At 60.3% G+C, this 16,997-nt stretch overlaps 2 protein-coding genes across 2 annotated transcripts; one reads left to right on the top strand and one right to left on the bottom strand.

The window, feature by feature from the left end:
- The first annotated feature begins 3,671 nt into the window (after positions 1 to 3,671).
- MICAL1 (microtubule associated monooxygenase, calponin and LIM domain containing 1) lies at positions 3,672 to 12,626 on the top strand. The gene is given in 27 exon segments (XM_079327225.1): positions 3,672 to 3,711; positions 3,746 to 3,843; positions 3,919 to 4,197; positions 4,843 to 5,050; positions 5,142 to 5,249; positions 5,393 to 5,491; positions 5,568 to 5,723; positions 5,913 to 6,013; positions 6,278 to 6,535; positions 7,056 to 7,145; positions 7,147 to 7,172; positions 7,255 to 7,381; positions 7,620 to 7,692; positions 8,089 to 8,236; positions 8,309 to 8,496; positions 8,604 to 8,710; positions 8,796 to 8,846; positions 8,927 to 9,004; positions 9,333 to 9,507; positions 9,603 to 9,685; positions 9,795 to 10,251; positions 10,370 to 10,449; positions 10,559 to 10,657; positions 10,772 to 10,865; positions 10,943 to 11,042; positions 11,139 to 11,212; positions 11,298 to 12,626. Coding segments are annotated over 25 exon segments (3,372 nt in total). The 5' UTR covers positions 3,672 to 3,711; positions 3,746 to 3,843; positions 3,919 to 3,936; the 3' UTR covers positions 11,429 to 12,626.
- SMPD2 (sphingomyelin phosphodiesterase 2) lies at positions 12,426 to 16,693 on the bottom strand. The gene is given in 13 exon segments (XM_079327237.1): positions 12,426 to 13,153; positions 13,359 to 13,515; positions 13,586 to 13,651; positions 13,653 to 13,694; positions 13,766 to 13,898; positions 14,048 to 14,063; positions 14,066 to 14,129; positions 14,453 to 14,542; positions 14,620 to 14,713; positions 15,096 to 15,172; positions 15,259 to 15,355; positions 15,815 to 15,945; positions 16,498 to 16,693. Coding segments are annotated over 13 exon segments (1,323 nt in total). The 5' UTR covers positions 16,510 to 16,693; the 3' UTR covers positions 12,426 to 12,809.
- Positions 16,694 to 16,997: the final 304 nt, after the last annotated feature.

Genomic DNA, 16,997 nt, shown 5'->3' with positions numbered 1-16,997 from the left:
CCCCCGCCCTGGATCCTCCGGTGTCCCCAGTTCCCTCCTGGCCGGTTTCTGGCTGCGGGAGGAGCAGCACAGCGCCGTGGGGAGGGGATGAACCGCTCTGGCTTCAACACCCCAGTCTTTTTGTTTGCTTGGCGAAAAGTCTGTTTTTCTCAGCCTCAAAAGCCCAGCTGGGGTTGCGCTGTCCCGCTGCTCCACAGCTCTCAAACCCCGCAGCGGCAGCAGCAGCGGGGGCCGCGCCCCTCCCGGCACCGCCCGGCCCGGTCCCCCGGCCGCGGGGGAGGGTCGGGCAGCCGAGGGGAGGGGAAGGCCGAGGAGGGGAGGGCAAAGGAGAGGAGAGGAGGGCCGGGCCGGCCGGAGGCTGCTGCCTGCGGAGCCGGAGCTCGTTTCCTGCTCGCTGTCTGCGCTCAGCTCCGGTCCCTCCCCACTCCCCGTCCGTGCCTCAGTTTCCCCGCTCCGAGGGGCTGTGGAGGTGAGTGGAGGGTGAGGATGGGAAGAGCATCCCTGGGCGTGGGGGGGTCAGGGCTCTGCTGCCCGCCCAGCCCCGTGTCCCCACCGCCGATCTCCTCGCCCGCCGCGCTGGGAGCATCGCTGCGCAATGGGACGGGGGGTGACAAAACCCAGCGGTGATTCTGCGGGCCTGGGGAGGGCTCGGCCCCCCGACCCCCTGTTCTGCTCCCCTGGGACTCTCCGTGGCAAGGTAGCGCTTTTTCTCCGGCTGATCCCTCCCCACAGCCTCTCCCGGGTGCAGCGGGGTCACCCCTGCTCCATCCTCGCTGCTTTTCCCCTCCAGCCCCTTACTTCTGCTGCTCTCGGGACAAAAGGAAGAGAGAGGTCTCCCTGCTCCTCCTCCTCCGATCCCAGAACCACCAGTGCTTCCAGTGATGAGTAGAATGGGGTGGGAAGAGCTTTGCTGAAATCCATGAGGGATGCTCTGTGCATCATCACGCAGATGTCTGTCACAGATGTGCTTTGGGGTAAAGGAGAAGCAGGAAGAGGGAAATTATGTGGCGTGTGAAGCTGGCCGTGACCAGACTTCCTCTTTTTACCAAGATTCAGTTGCAAGAGCCAGGTCCCTACGTGGGCTGGTGTTGGGCAGGGGGGACATGCTGAGCAGCAAAAACAGGGGCGCACGTTTGTTCCCCCCCAGGTGTTGTCTGTGCCCAGGGCTCCCCGGGACGTGGCCAGGCTGTTGTGTGTGGATCCTTGGCAGGGCTACCCGGGTTTGTCCCCTCTCCTCAGCCCTTCTCCCTGCAGCTCCATGCTGGAGCCTTGCAAAGCTGGGGTGCTCATGCACCCACATCCCTGCTCAAACCAGAGGAGCTGGCAGGGATTTTTCCTTCCCTACAAGGATTAAAAGCCACCCAAATCAAGGCAAGTTTCCGTGGCATTGGCCAGGGTGGTCTCCCTGCCCAGTCCCACACCTGGCATGTTTCTCCTGAGCTCAGTAACATTGATAAGAGCTTCCAGTGCCTTCACCCCTTCCTGACACGCTCGCAGCTCAGCTGGGGGTTAAAGCAAGGCTTTGCCCAAGCTGTTGGGTCCCTCCATCCTGCCTTTCACTGGAAGGGCTCTCCTGGTCCAGCCCAGCTCAGCAAGTGGTGTCCAGGCTGGATCCCAAACCTGGAACAGCCCATCCATGCTGGGAGCCAGCGCAGCTGATCTGCTCAAAACCCTCCCAGCTTCCATCAGCTCTGGAGCTGTGTCCTTTCCCACCCCATTTCCATGTGCCTGGAAGACACGTGAGCTCCCAAGCAGCTTCCCCCACCTCCTCCCAAGAGGCTGCTCCTCCTGCAAGGGCAAGAGGGAGACCCTGATCTGCAGGGCAGGATGGGGTGTCCCTGCTCCAGGGGTGCTCCTCATGTGTCCCTGGGGTGATGTCCCCATAGGCATTTCTGCAGCCAGCCAAAGCCGACAGGAGATGAGTCAGGGCTGGCTGCAAACCCCCCTCCTCCCTCCTGCTTGCAGAACAGTGTTCAGGGAAGAAATGCAAAAGGCTTTGATGGAAGGAACAGAGCCACAGGCAGGCTGGCTCAGACTGTGCCCTCCTCCACTGCCACTGGCCTTTGTGGGCTGAAAGCTGGGGTTTTGTACCGAGCCTGCAGGAGCCTAGGAGTTTCTGACCTTGCTTGCAGTTGTCAGGGGGGTTTGAGCTGGCAGGATAATCCTTTCTGCAGGAAACTGTATAACACAAGGCTTGTTGTTCTGCCTCCTCTGAGCCTCCCTGCTGAAGTGTAGGGGCTGGAAAGCTTTCCTGGGCAGCACACTCCCCCTGGCATCATGTCCAGTGGGAATCAACGCTTTGAAAAGGGATTTTTTTCAGAGCCAGGAGCTGCTGAGGCTGGAGTAGATGCTCCCATCCTTTGTCCCACCTCCCTGGGGCTGCTGTGTGGTGACCTTGGCAGGTGCCAGTGCAGTGACCTGAGCTCCTGGAGGACAGCTCATCCTCACAGGGCACTGGTGCCTGGCCAGTCTCTGTGGTGGAAGGACTGCAGACTCTCTGGGGAGGTTTGCAGCGCTGCCTCAGTTTCCCCAGGCTCATCCTGTCTCACTAGCAGCGCTCAGGGGAAGAGCAAAAGTCTGTCCCCAGGTCTCACAGGCCCATCATGAATGCACAGGCCATGTCCTCTGTCCCCACTCTGGTGCCAGCCCCTGGTGTGCCACGCCGGGTGCCTTATCTGCCTTATGTCTGCCCAGGAAGGAAGGGGTTAAAATGCCCAGATTTCCTGAGTGTGATGCTGGAAGGGAAGGTGACCTGGAGAACTGACTGGAGGGAAGGTGACCTGCAGAACTGCTTTGCAAGGCACATTCTGGTGTTGGAAAAGTCCTGAGTGAGACTGAGCTTGAAATCCAGCTAGAATTTTGTCTTTCCAGCCAAAATTTAAGTGCTTAAGTAACTCATTTCTCCGCACACCCCCCAGGCCCCTCCTCCTGAGGGTAGCCTAATTTATTCGTGGCATCCTTGTCCCACTTCAGGAGTGGCCACCACCTTCCTGGTGCTGCCACGTGCCCACGATAACACTCAGGGAGGAGGGCAAAGACCAGTTTCAAAGGTGAGATCTCTCCGTCTTCCCGAGCCTTTCCAGCAGATCCTCCTCCAGCACCGTGTCTCTGCTGTGCTGGGGGAGCCTCTCACAGCCCCGGGGCTTGGTGACAGTGGTTGGAAAAGGCAAAACTTTGTTCTTGCTGCTCGGGGCAGTGCTGGGTGTGAGATGCAAGGAGAGCTGGTCCCCTGGGCGATGCCAGGGGCAGGGGGTTTTGGGGTGCCTGGAGGGAATGTGCTGCACCCCTCCTCCCACAGCTTCCGTGGCACAATGAGGCTGTTTGTAGGGTGATTTGACTTTGATTTCCTCACCGGTGCTTCCTCTGTGCTAATCTGCTTCACCCCTCTCCAGGAGTGGTAGAAGTGGTGGGGGAAAAGGTCACCCCACTCCAGCTGCAGAAGCCAGGCTGCTCCTTCCAGCCCCAGGGCTGGTCTTGCTGGTTTTTGCAGCAGCTGTGTGGCTGACTCCTAAAGCCAGGAGCTCCCTCCCATCCCCCCAGTGAGGCTGCAGAGGAAGGAAGCGGTCTCTTTGCTCCAAAACAACTTAACAACTTGCTCTGCTCTTGCCTGTTGCAGGTACTCGTGCATGGAAGAAACCACTTGCTGTTGCCACAGCCATCCCCTCCCCTGACATCCCTGTGGCACGGTGACACTGTGGCTCTCTGGGTGCAGTGGCAGGGTGTCCCTGTGGCTCCCTGGGTGCAGCATCCGGGGACAGTTGCATCAGCTGCTGCCACAAATTGCGCCAATTTTGACAGCGCCATCAGCACCTGCAGCTGGGAAACCTGGCACTGAGACACCAGGTCTGGTATGGGATGCCTTTTGGGGTGGGGATGGGGAGGGTCCCTCCCTGCTGAGCTCTGCTGTCCCTGTGCCAGGCTGCAGGGTGACACGGGATGAGTGTGCCAGCCGAGGAGCCGGGCAACCCGGCCCATGCCATCTTCGAGAGGTTCCTGCGTGCCGGGGAGTGCCGGGAGGTGCTGGGCTGCTTCGTGGAGCTGTGCCAGCAGCTGGGGCTGCAGGGCACTGGGCTGCAGCTCTACCATGGCCTCAAGGCTGCCCTCAACTACTGGAATGCCAAGGCTTTGTGGAGCAAGCTGGATAAGAAAGCTGGGCACAAGGACTACGACCAGGGCACAGCCTGTGCTGGCACCAAGGTACCCGGGGTGTGGGGTGAGGGGTTTGGGTCCCTCCCTGCCCTGTGTCCTTGTCTCCAGGGTGAGGACATCCCTTGGGACACTCTGGCTCTCGTCCCAGGAGGATGTAGCATGTGCCAGGCGGGAGGTTGGTGGAGTTTAATGGGACAGGATGTTAATTAGCACTGCTCAGCTCCCCATGGCATGATGCCACCTCAGTGCCACCCAGCCAACAGAGTCCTTCCTCCTCCCAGCTGCCTCTCACTGGGGACATCCCATGGCAGGGTGAGGGACTTGTCAAGTCCTTTCTGAGCATTCAAGAGCATTCCAAGTAGGATGTCTCCTTGGGGACATCTGTTCCCTGTCCCAGAGATGATGGCTTTTGCCCTGACTGCTGTGCCCTGTTGTCCCATCCCTATGCAGAAGCTGTCAGGAGACCAAACCCATGTCAGGGCTGCAGCAGACCTTATCTGATCCAATGTTTTAATTGCTGCCATTGCCCTGTGTGAAGGCAAGGTTCAGGGGATGGTGGGCCACCCCAGTTTGAAAAGAGGAATACTGAGGAAGGCCAGAACCTGACCAAGCAGGCGGGGAGGTGCTGGGGGGGTTCACCCCCACCCTGCTGTGGGGCTGCCCACCCACCCACGCCGTGCCATGCCCCGGCAGTGCCTGGTGGTGGGCGCTGGCCCCTGTGGGCTGCGGGCGGCCATCGAGCTGGCGCTGCTGGGCGCCCGCGTGGTGCTGCTGGAGAAACGCGACTCCTTCTCCCGCAACAACGTCCTGCACCTCTGGCCCTTCACCATCCACGACCTGCGGGCGCTGGGCGCCAAGAAGTTCTATGGGCGCTTCTGCACCGGCACGCTGGACCACATCAGTGAGTGCCAGGGGCACCAGGCTCTGGATCTCTGGCTGTGGGGAGTGCAGGGACCATGAGGTACAGCCCTGAGTGCCTCTCTCCCCACCAGGTATCCGGCAGCTCCAGCTGATCCTGCTGAAGGTGGCTTTGCTGCTGGGGGTGGAGGTGCACATCAATGTGAAGTTTGAGGGCCTTGTTCCCCCCACGAGCAAGGCAGGTACGGTATCTCCTGGTATCACCCCAGGGTGGGTGACATTCCTGGGCTGTGGGCCCCCCAATCCCTCTGCTGGGCCTTTCTGGAGGGAATGAGATGCAGCCCTTCCCCTACACATTCATAACTACCCCTCTCTCTCCCTGCAGGTGGCTGGCAGGCTGTGCTGCAGCCCAGTTCCTCTCCCATCACCCACTACGAGTTTGACGTCCTCATCTCAGCTGGCGGTGGCAAATTTGTCCCTGAAGGTGACAGCAGGTGTCCCTGCAGCCCCAGGGCCGGTGTGGGGGCTGGGTGGGGGCTCACAGCTCTGCCCTGCTGCAGGGTTCAAGCGGAAGGAGACGCGGGGGAAGTTGGCCATTGGCATCACCACCAACTTCATCAACCGCCACAGCCGCGCTGAGGTGGAGGTGGCTGAGATCAGCGGCGTGGCCCGGATCTACAACCAGAAGTTCTTCCAGAACCTCTACAACAAAACGGGTCAGTGGTCCCATGGTCCCATGCATGTGGGGCATTGGGGGCTCCTGCCCCTCCTGAGGTTCAGCCCCAGGATGTCCCCAGTTATGGGGTGCATGTCCCCATGTGGTACCCCACTGTAGGGACATTTGGTGTCTGAGCCCAGTGCAGGGACACCCCATAGCCCTGGCTCAGCCCCTTCCCTCTCACCAGGCATTGACCTGGAAAACATCGTGTACTACAAGGATGACACTCACTATTTCGTCATGACGGCCAAGAAGCAGAGCCTGCTCAAGAAGGGGGTCATCCTGCAGGTGAGAAGGGCAGGATCTGACCCTGGGATCTCACAGAAGTGGGCAGCTGAAAGCATTGAAAGTGGGATGCAAACTGTGGATGCTGGTTTGACTGCACACCCCTGGGGTGATGCAGCTGCAGCAGCTGCTGCCTTTGTCACAAGAAAAATCCTTCCAGGGTAGTGAGAGTGCAGTGGCACAGCTACACCCTAGGTCTGGGTGCTGCCAGGCTGAGGGACAAACATCACCTCCCACATGCCAGTCAGCTTCACCCCATCCCCACAGGACAAGGCGGACATCGAGAGCCTCCTGTCCCCGGAGAATGTGAACCGGGATGCCCTCCTTAGCTATGCCAAAGAAGCTGCCAACTTCTCCACCAACTACTGCCTGCCCGAGCTGGAGTTTGCCCTCAACCACCGGGAGCTGCCGGATGTTGACATGTTCGACTTCACCTGCATGACGCGCTCGGAGAACGCGGCGCTGGTGCGGGAGCACAACGGGAGCCACCTGCTCCTGGGGCTGGTGGGCGACTGCCTGGTGGAGGTGAGAGCTTCCCCTGCCCCCATTTCCCTCTCCCTGCAAATTGCATTGGTTGCAATACATTTACCCTCCCTATCTGCAGTTACCCAGTGCAGCCCATCCTTGGGCGGGCTCCCACTAGTGCATGTTTTAGGGAGGTTATCCCCTTTTCCTTGGGCAGGCTCCCGCTAGTGCATGTTTTAGGGAGGTTATCCCCTTTTCCTTGAGCAGGCTCCCACTGGTGCATGTTTTAGGGAGGTTATCCCCTTTTCCTTGGGCAGGCTGCCATTAGTGCATGTTTTAGGGAGGTTATCCCCTTTTCCAGCCCCATCAGAGAGCTGGGGTTGGTTCAGGATGGAGGAGCAGCCCAGCCCCTCCCCAGACGCTGTTGTGCTGGCAGGGGAGGAGACGGCCACCCATCCTCTGTGCGCGTCCTTCTGCCACTCCCTTTCATCCCTAGCCAAGCTTGGCAGCTCCCAGCCTCCTCCCAGCTGCCCTGACCAGCCATGCAAGTCCAGTTCCAGCTCTGCCTTTCCTTTCACAGCCCTTCTGGCCTCTGGGCACCGGGGTGGCCAGGGGTTTCCTCGCTGCCTTCGATGCGGCGTGGATGGTGCGGCGGTGGGCGGCCGGGACCCCCCCCGCTGGAGGTGCTGGCTGAGAGGTGAGTGTCCCCATCTGCTGGGCTGGGTCTGGAGCACCTGAGGATGGCAGCAGTGATGCCAGCCCTGTACCCTTGCACCCAGGGAGAGCATCTACCAGCACCTTTCGCAGACATCCCCTGACAACACCAACAAGAACATCAGTCAGTACAGCATCGACCCGGCCACGCGCTACCCCAACATCAACCTGCAGGCCATCAAAGCCAGCCAGGTACCTGGCCAGCTCCTGCCTTGGGACCTCCTTGGCTGTCATTGTGACAATCCCCTGTCACCAGAGGGTGTGTCCTGAAGCCCAGGACATTGAATGCATTGCCCATTGTGGATGGCAGAGGGTTCTGGAGAGTTGTGTGGTGGTATCCAGGTGTCCCCCTTGCCAGGGCTAGTTCCCTGTGTGGTGTCATTGGCTCTGCACAGGTGGTGACCCACCACTGGCATGTCCCCATTGGCAGGTCAAGGACCTCTACCTCGTGGGCATGGTGGAGGTGGACTCCAAAAGGAAGAGTGACAACCGGCTCAGCACTGGTAGGAGCAACCAGTCCTGCCCCATTCCTTCCAGCAGCCCATGCCCAAGTGTCTGCTGCCCTGATTTTCCTCCCCATCCTTGTTTCTTGTACCCTGGCCTGTGTCCAGCAGGCTGTCCTGGTGACACCAATGGTTTCTATCCCCTCTGCTTGTGTCCCACATGGGGACACAGCCCCCCTTCTGCCTTCTGGGGAGGAGGCTGTGCCCCTCCAGCCTGCACTGATGCTGAGCCATGAAATACTGACAGATGCTTTATCAACCTATACTGAGATTTGTGGGGATGGCTGTGGGGGGTGTCTCAGGTTGCTGCCATGGGATCCCTTCCCTGTTAAAGCATAGATGCTGAGGCAGGAGGTGGACTGGAGGGGGTGTCCCCTGTCTCTGCCTCCCCATCAGCCCCTGGAGCTGTCTTTGAAGAGCTGCTGAGCTGGTGCCAGGCCAGCACAGCTGGATACCCTGGCGTGGCCGTGACCAACTTCAGCACCTCCTGGAGCAGTGGCTTGGCCCTGTGTGCCCTCATCCACCGATTCCGCCCAGACCTGGTGTGAGTGCCTGGGACCCCTGGGACCTCCCACCCTGCAGAGCCCACCCTGAGGGCAGCTGTATCTCCCCACAGGGACTTTGACTCCGTGGCCTCCCAGGATGCCATTCAGACCAACCAGATGATGCTGGACATAGCAGAGCAGGAGCTGGGCATCCAGCCTGTCCTCTCCAGTATTGAGATGGCCAGCATGACAGAGCCTGACCGCCTGGACCTCATCACCTACCTCAGCCACTTCTATCAAATTTTCAGGACCTCTCCAGGTGTGAGATTTTGGGGAGTTTTATCCCATTCTGAGCCGCACTGGGGCTGGCTGGCTGCTCTCCTCTTTGTTGGGTGGGTCCCACCAAAATGGCCATGTTCTGTGCAGAGGTGGAGGTCAGCAAGAAGCCACTGTCTCCCTGTGGCACACGAGGGGCCCTCCTCTTCCTCAGCAAGCTGCAGAGGAGCCGGAACCTGGCACACAAACGTGCCCAGGTGAGAGACCCCCCCACCCAGACCCTCATGACACACCAAAACCCTGTCCCACTCCCCACCCTAACCACCCCCTTTGGATCTGCAGGACAGTTCCCAGAAGGACATTGAGGCCAAGAAGAGCCACAGGGACACTGAGGTGGGTCTGCCCCAGGAGCCCCACGGGGGCTGTCCTGGGGGGAGAGTGGGGGGCTGACCCTCCCCTTGGGTCACTTGTAGCTGGACACGGGGCTGGATGGAGACACTCCGGACAGTGCCCACGAGCCGCTGCAAACCATCGTGACGGAGCCAGGGCAGGTTGGTCCTTGTGTCACCTTGGGATGGACAGTCCAGCCCAGGGCAGGTGGGCACCAGCAGGGCACCAGCAGCTGGCAGGGCCGAGCCAAGGGCTGGCACCAGGGCTGCACCAGCAAACGCCCACAGGTTCCCAGCTCCTCCCTGCCTGTTTCCTGACCCAACTGGTTTTCCTGAGCCAACACTTGCCGCTCCCTCACCCATCCCCAGCACCCAGCGCCGCGAGAGGGGCAAAGCCCTGCCCTGTCCCCCCATGGCTGCTGGCACAGCCACGGGGCAGGGTGGCTGCCAGGCCCCCAGTGCCACCCCAGCCTGTCCACCCCCCCTGCAGCCATCGAGGGAGAGGACAGGGGAGAACAGTGACGCCTGCTACTTCTGCGGGTGCCGTGTGTACATCCTGGAGCGAGCCAGCGCCGAGGGACGATTCTTCCACCGCGGCTGCTTCCAGTGCCGGCGCTGCGGGGCCACCCTGCGCCTGGGAGACTATGCCTTCCACGAGGAGGATGGTGAGGTGGCTTTTTTTGGGGAGGGGGAGTGCTTGGGGCATCAGTTATCCACTCTGCAGGTGTCACGGGAGTTTGCCCCCTGCTTCTCCCCCCAGGTCATTTTTACTGCTCGCTGCATTATCCCAACCCACACAGTGTGGATCTGGCCCAGGATGAGGCTTCAGCACTGCCTGATGGGGTAAATCACCCTAAATCCCTGTAGGTGATGGAGGAAAGGCAAAATGTGGAGGGGGGTGGTTGGGTGTGGCTCTGTGCTGTATCATGCCTCTGCTCTGGCTCTGCCCTAGGATGCTGCTGCTGCTGCCCACCCACCCTCAGATGCTGGAAGCTCACGTGTGTCTCCCATGGAGTGGGCACCCAGTCCACTTCAGCCCACTCCAGCAGCCCCACAGGCAGGGGAAGAGCTTGGGGAAGCTGAGGACACTGCAGATGCTGGTGACACAGAGGAGCAGGAGCTGCTGGCACAGCCTGGGGGGGATGTGAGGGAAGAGAAGGTTCCCAGGGCAGAGCCCCAGCGGACAGCAGAGGAGGGTGAGGAGAGTGGGGGCAGGAGGAAGATCGTCCTTACACCACTGGAGAAGCTCAGCCTGTCCACGCTGAACCTCACCAGTGAAGCAGAGCCTGAGCCTCCACCAAAGCCAGCTCGTCTGCGGCCCCAAGCAGCACCTGGGGCCCTCCCTGCCCTGCGGCAGCGGCACGGCGCCTGCAAGGAGGAGGAGGAGGAGAAAACTGACACAGAGAAAGGTAGGTGGTACAAACTGGAGCCTCCAGATGAGCAGAGCTCTCAGTCCCTCCAGGACCCTGCTGTATCCCACATCTTGCTCATGAGGAGCCAGCCTGAAACAGCTCTTTGCTTGGGCAGATTTGGAGGAGAGTGACAGCGAGGAGGAGGAGGAGAAAGAAGAGGAGGAATGCATAGGCCTTGGCATCGTGAAAGAGCTGGTGAGGATTTTCCCCAGGTGGTGCTGGTACCAGCACAGGGGCTGGCTGGGGCTCCTCTCACAGAGGCCCCGGGTCTGACTCCCCTGCCCATGTCACCATCCTTTCACAGTACCCAGACCCCAGGGAAGAGGAGAAATACCCCACCTGGAAGCGCACACTGGCCCGCCGGGCCAGGGAATCCCAGATGAAAAGGTTCTGCAGAGCCCAGGTAACCCCACAGCAGAGAGTCAGGTCCTCAGAGTGGCACTGTAGCCTGTCCCCTCCATCCTGCTGCTGCTGGGCAGGTGCTGGCCTGCAGGTAAGTGCTGCCCTTCTCCCACAGGCCATCCAGAGGCGGCTGGAGGAGATTGAGGTGACGTTCCGGGAGCTGGAGCAGCAGGGCATCAAGCTGGAGAAATTACTCCGGGATGAGAACAGTAAGGCCAGGAAGGGCAGGGCACTGTGACCCTGCAAGGGGAGTCTGCAGCCTTCTCACCATTCCCCTGTCCTGCAGAGAGCCCAGCTGAGCAGCAGACACAGTGGACAAACCAGCTGCTGTACCTGGTGCAGAAGAAGAACAATCTGATGACCGAGGAGTCAGACCTCATGATTGCGTGAGGCTTGGGGGATGCTCCCTGCTCGGTGTGGGGGCTCAGCTGACCCCATCTCCTGTGAACCCAGCACCCAGCACACCCTTTTCCTCCCCACAGGGTGCAGGAGCTGAAGCTGGAGGAGCAGCAGTGTCAGCTTGACGAGAAGCTCCGGAGTTACATGAACAAGGATGGTGAGTGCCAGCACGTGCCAGGGAGAGGATCCCAGCTCAGGGCTTGTGGCTTTCCCAGCTCTACTCTGACCCCCTGCTCCCACAGATACCCTGAAGACAGCTGAGGATGAGAAGGCTGAGCAGGAGATCCTGAAGCAGCTGGTGGAGGTGGTGAATAAGCGGAACGTCCTCATCCAGTTGCAGGAGGAGAAGCGGCTCAGCGAGCTGCGGGCTTGATCTGCACAGAGCCACTGGATCCTCCCAGGGACAAGCAGAGTGTGTGTGTGTGTGAATCTGGGCTGAGCAGCACTCTGAGCTACCTCTGGAGGTGGCAATGCCTCAGCTGCCTGCAAGTGCCAGCAGCTGCCACAGCAAATCCAGCTCCCTGCTTGCCAAAGTCCGTCACGGAGGGGCCAGACCTGCTGGTGGATGCCCACATGAGGAGACACTGAGGAGCACTCTCAGCTTTGGGGTGCTGAGGGGATGTTCCTGTGCGTGGCTGGACTGCTTTTGCCTTGTGCTTGCTGGAAAACAAGACTCACAGGGGACTGCAAAAGGGGGCTGTGGTGGCTCCCAGCAGTGAGGAGGTGACTGGCCACCAGGGCAGATGCCCTATGTGCAGGGGCACCTTCAAGAATGACCCCTCAAAGCCACCCTGGGACATCCTTCCCAATTGAGGGCATCCATTCCAGCCTGGACTGTCCATCTCAAGGGACATCTGGCTGTACAAGCTGGGGCCAGTGACAAACAAACTGGGCTGTTCCAGCCACTCTACACCAGTGATTTTGGATGCCACGTCCACACTGTCCCCAGCTGCTGCAGGAAACCAGGGTAAGAACCCTACCATGAGCTCCCTGTGCCAGGAAAGGGCTTTTTGTCCAGTAGTTCCTAAAGGAATTTTGCTCAGGACCAGCACTCTAACACCGAGGGCAAGGGCTGTGCCCTCCTTGCCCCTTTGGGATTTCTTCTGCTTGGCAATGCCACACTGGCCTTTGCACAGACCTCAGGCACCCCTAGAGCCCCTGGCTGTTGCAAGGTGGCCTCTGTGGCCAAATGGTGCTCATGGCAGCCCCAGATGTGTTGGGATGTGGGTCCCAGGCATAGGTTCCTCTCTTAGCAACACCACCCTGCCATTCCCCTCAGCACCTCCTCCAGCCCTTCCTGTGTTTGTACCAGCCCTACAATCCTGCTGCAAACCCCCTTCCTTCAAATAAAGCCCCCCTCACCCAGTGCCAAAGGTTAAAATACCACCTTTATTTTCCATCAGAGTCAGGACTGGTTGCCAGAACAGCCACCAGTGTAAACTTTGAGGCCACCCCAGGCAAGGGGAGCCTCAGCGTCTCAGGCCTTCCAGCCAGGCCAGTGGGTCCCTCCATGTACAAAAGGGTGTGTTTAAAAAGAGAGCAATAAAAATTTGCCTCCATAGTGGTTCTCACAGGGGTCAGTGCAATAAATCTACCCCAAAAATCTTAATTTCACTCAGAGGCAGCTGTCAAATCTGCACTACTGCATTGGCTGCAGTGCTGCTTGCCTAAAATCTGAAGTCATCTAAAAACAAGGATGAAAAAGGGGACAAGGTGAGGCCAAGGGGACATTGTGGGACACCCACAGCCTCAGCTCAGCCTTCACTGGGACGCTCCTGCAGGGCCCTCAGTGCCATCCACATCTGGTCCTCGGTGCCGTGCAGCATCTTCACCTCCATGGTGTGGAAGATGTGGAGACCGGTGGCGATGACGAGGGTGGCGAGGGAGAGGAAGGCCAGCAGGCAGAAGGAGAGCTTGGGGAAGGGCTGCTCTGCTGCCAGCCCAGCCAGTGTGCCCAGGGCAGCTGCAGCCTGGAGCAGCAGCAGCAGCAGGGCCAGCACGGCCATCCTGCCCCAGGAGTAGCGCTGCCGCTGCGCCGCCCGCAGCCCCACGCCCACCTCTGTCCGTGCCTCTGTCACCACGTCTGCCAGTGCCAGGTCTGTGGGGACAGGGGCCCTCAGCATGGTGGGAGCACCATTACCATCCCTACACTCCCCCCTACCACCCCAATACCCTTCTCCCCATCCCCACAACTCTGCATTCCTCCACAAGGGAAACATCCCCAAATAATTGAATCCAACTCCAGCAGTCCATCCAGCAGCCCCCAGCACACAGTGGATGCTGGCAGCAGCCCCCCAACCTACCAGCTGTGCCCAGGGTGGCACCTGCAGGCTGTCCCTGCCTCTGGATGTGCAGTGTTGCCATCACAGCTTCGTGGTCTGAGAAGGGGATGGCCATGCCTGGGGCTGGCCCTGTGGTGGTCTTCAGCTCTTCACACTTCACCGTGAAGCTGGAGATGGCCTGGGTGAGGGGACAGGGGGTCACAGCAGTGCCTCACCCCCTCACAGCTGGTGGCAGACACCCCTGTTACCTTGTAGAGGATGTAGTCAATGCGGATGCCCAGCGGGAAGGGCAGCATCTCTGACTTGTCAGTGAAGGCAGTTGTCCAGGGAACAAGGTGTGCAGCCGTTCTTACAGCCCTGAGACAAGAGCCTGGGTGGGTGGGGGGCTCTTGCTGTGCCCTGGGACCCCACTCAGCCCCTCAGCTCACCTCAAAGTGCGTGGCCTCAGCAAAGGCGTCCCGCAGCCCCGTGCAGCCCCGCAGCAGCCGGATGCCCACATCTTCAGGGTGCATGTTCAGGTCTCCTCCCAGCAGCACCACATCTGCTGCCTTTGAGGTGTGTCTGTGAGCACAGGGTGGCTGTTCTTCCCTGCCCTGCTGGCACCAGGCCTGCCCAGTGCTCCTCACACCTTATTCCTGACTGGCACTGGTGCAAATGGGAGCTCTCTGCAGTGCAAGCCCCAGGGGCAGGGGGACCCTGCAGCTGCTCACCGGATGAACTGTGCAGCTCCCAGGCCTGCACCAGGCGGTGGGGCAGGTAGGCGTCCTTGTCCCGGCAGTACTCGCGTGGTAGCTGCAGAGACCAGGAGAGCAAAGGGGCTGTGACTGCCACACCAACACCTGCCCTGCTCCCAGGCTCCCTGCAAACCCACCAACCCTCCAAACACCTCGTCCTTATGTCATCCCCACTGGGGACAGCACTGGGACTCTCACCCCAATGCATAGCCAGGTCACTGCCCCCTGCCCCCAGCAATATTTTATTAAATCAGTGCATAGTCCAGGGCAGAGGGTGGACAGCAGTGGTTAAAGCAAGGGGACAGTAAAAGAGGGATATGGCCACTCATTCCCCTCCTCCCCATTGTTCCCCCATGCTGGGTTCTTCCCCAGGATGCTCACATGGGTGACGTAGACATTGAAGATGATCCCTGAGATCTTCATAACGACGAGACCGACGGACTTGCCACAGAACCAGTCCCCATGCTGGAGCTGCCCAAGGGGAAGAAGGGTAGGTCAGGGCTACTGAGGCTCTGTGGGACACCCACAGTGCCCCCCACCCCACTTACCATGTAGGGGTACCCATTCAGTGAGTACTGGTAGAGGAGTGTGTCCAGAATGGGGAATCTGGAGAAGACGCAGAGGCCGCTGCCGATCACCCCACTGTGGGATGGAAAAAGCACAGTCAGGAGATGTGGTTCCCAAAACCTCTGCCTCACTCTAGCCCTGAGCCAGGACTCCCCAGATGACTGGATCCCAGTGTGATCCCTCCTGTGAGCATCCCACTGGCCAGGCATGGGGTGGTTCCCAAAAGCTCTGCCTCACTCTAGCCCTGATCCAGGAGGACTCTCCAGATGTCTGGATCCCAGTGTGCTCCTGTGAGCATCCCACTGCCCAGGCATGGAGTGTCCCACAGTGACAGAGGTGACCTAAAGGATCCCAGGGGTCTCTGCAAGTGGTAAACCCCAAGGACGTGGCACAGCCCTGGCACATCCCTGGCACTGCCCCACAGACAGCCCCAGGGGGCTGACCCTGCCCTTCTCACCTGCGGAAGTAATGGGAGAAGGGGTAGCAGCCTGCTAGCTTCACCTTCAGGTCACTGTAGTCCTGCTCGCTCCACACCTGGAGAACAGTGGGATAGGCTGAGAACAGTCACACTCATCTCCCAGGCTGGGAATGGGTGCACTTTGCTCACAACCTGCCCTCACCTCCTGGAGCAGCACCAGGTCAAAGCCCTCCTGGCACAGCTTGTCCCCGATGAGCCGCACGCGCTCCTGCCGCCGCTTGCTCAGGTAGCGGATGGCCCTGCCACAGAGAGGGACAGTCAAGGCTGGTGGGGACAGGGTGAGGGGGGCTCTTGGGGCCCACTGTGACCCAAAACGAGGGAGAGAAAGAGGGCTCCACTACCAGGAGGGGCAGGATGCAAATGGGAAAGACCAGAAGGGGAAAGGGTCATGTGAGGACATGGGGACAAGAGGGATCTGCAGGGAGGCTGTTTGGGGACAGCTTCTCCTGCCTGGAGAATTGAGGCAGCTCATCCTTGCTTGGGGTGCAAATGGGGGGTTTTTCTGAGGCTAACAAGCACAGAGGGGACAGGAGGCTCTACCCAGCCAAGCACCTCATGACCCTCTGGGGCTGAGAGATTGGTGTAACCCCAAAATGAAGGGGCCATGAAGGTAGCCCCAAGGTGGGACCCGTTCCCAGTGTGGTGCCCCCATCTCCACCCACACAGCCTGGCAAGGACCTGGCGATGTCTGGACTCACCAGCAGTTGAGGTCGAAGATTCGGAGGCGCAGGGTGGGCTCTCCCTCCATCGCTGTTGGGGGGCAGCCCCGGGCAGAGGGGGGCCCTGCAGGGTGTGGGCTGGGGTGACAGCCCCCAGGAGCTGGTGCAGGCTGCAGGACAGAGCCAAGGAGTCAGGCTGGGGAGGCGGAAGGGCTGAGCCAGGGCAAAGGCCAGGAAGGAAGGAAGAGTGCTCGGGGTGCGCCAGGCCTTTCCCTTCCTTTCCTGCATGCAAGGACCACTCCAAACCCTAAACTGTCCCTGTACAGGGATCCAGGTACCCAAACCACCTCTATGACCCTACATCCAGCTGCTGGAGACACCAGTGGGCCAGGGATGGGGTACAGGGCTCAACCCCCCCTGCCTGTCAGTGAGTTTGTTCCAGGCCGGACTTTCTCCCTGGTTTCAAAGTGAAACTGCAAGCCACGGGCATGTGACACCGTCACACGCCTCCCCACCCGGGAAGCCCACGGATCCTTTTCGGGACCCAAAACCCCGGCGGAGCCAGCACCTCCGGAGCAGCCCCAGCGCTCCGCCAGCTCCGCTTCTCCCGTGCCTGACCCCGTGAGATCGCCCAGTTTCCGGCTTAGAAGCTAAAAAGAGCAACCCCGGAGCTGCAGGATGCCGGTGCGGGCAGCCAGGCTCTGCCTGCCCCTCGGGATTACCGAGCGGCTCATCCCGCTCCTGAGCCGCGCTAATTAATGCCGGCGGCTTCTGCCAAGCCTGAGCCCCCAGCGGCGCTCCCCGCGGGATGCAGGGGACAGCAGCGGGACAAGGAGCGGGACAGCGGCAACAGGTGGAGCGGGGACAAGCGGGGAAACAGGAGAGAGGGAATAGGAGCAGGGAAACGGAGAGAGGGGACAGGAGCATCGGAGCTGCAGGAGGAGGCGAGGACGGAAGCCGGGCAAGCGGGGGAGCGGAGGAATAGGAGGATCAGAGCTAGAGGAGGATCAGAATGACAGGAGGATCAGAACTATAGGAGAATCGGAGCAACAGGAGGATCAGAGCTACAGGAGGAGCAGGGCCGGCAGCGGGGACAGAGGAGGAGCAGAACAATGGGAGGATCGGAGCGTTGAGAGGATCGGAACATTGGGAGAATAGGAGGATCGGAAGAACTGCAGGAGGATCAGAGCTACAGGCGGAGAGGGGCCGGCAGCGCGGAAAG

This window comes from Erithacus rubecula (assembly GCF_903797595.1).
Source record: "Erithacus rubecula genome assembly, chromosome: 26".
Lineage (NCBI taxonomy): Eukaryota > Metazoa > Chordata > Aves > Passeriformes > Muscicapidae > Erithacus > Erithacus rubecula.
Note: the sequence above shows the minus strand (reverse complement) of the source record. Positions and strands in the feature narration are given on the sequence as shown.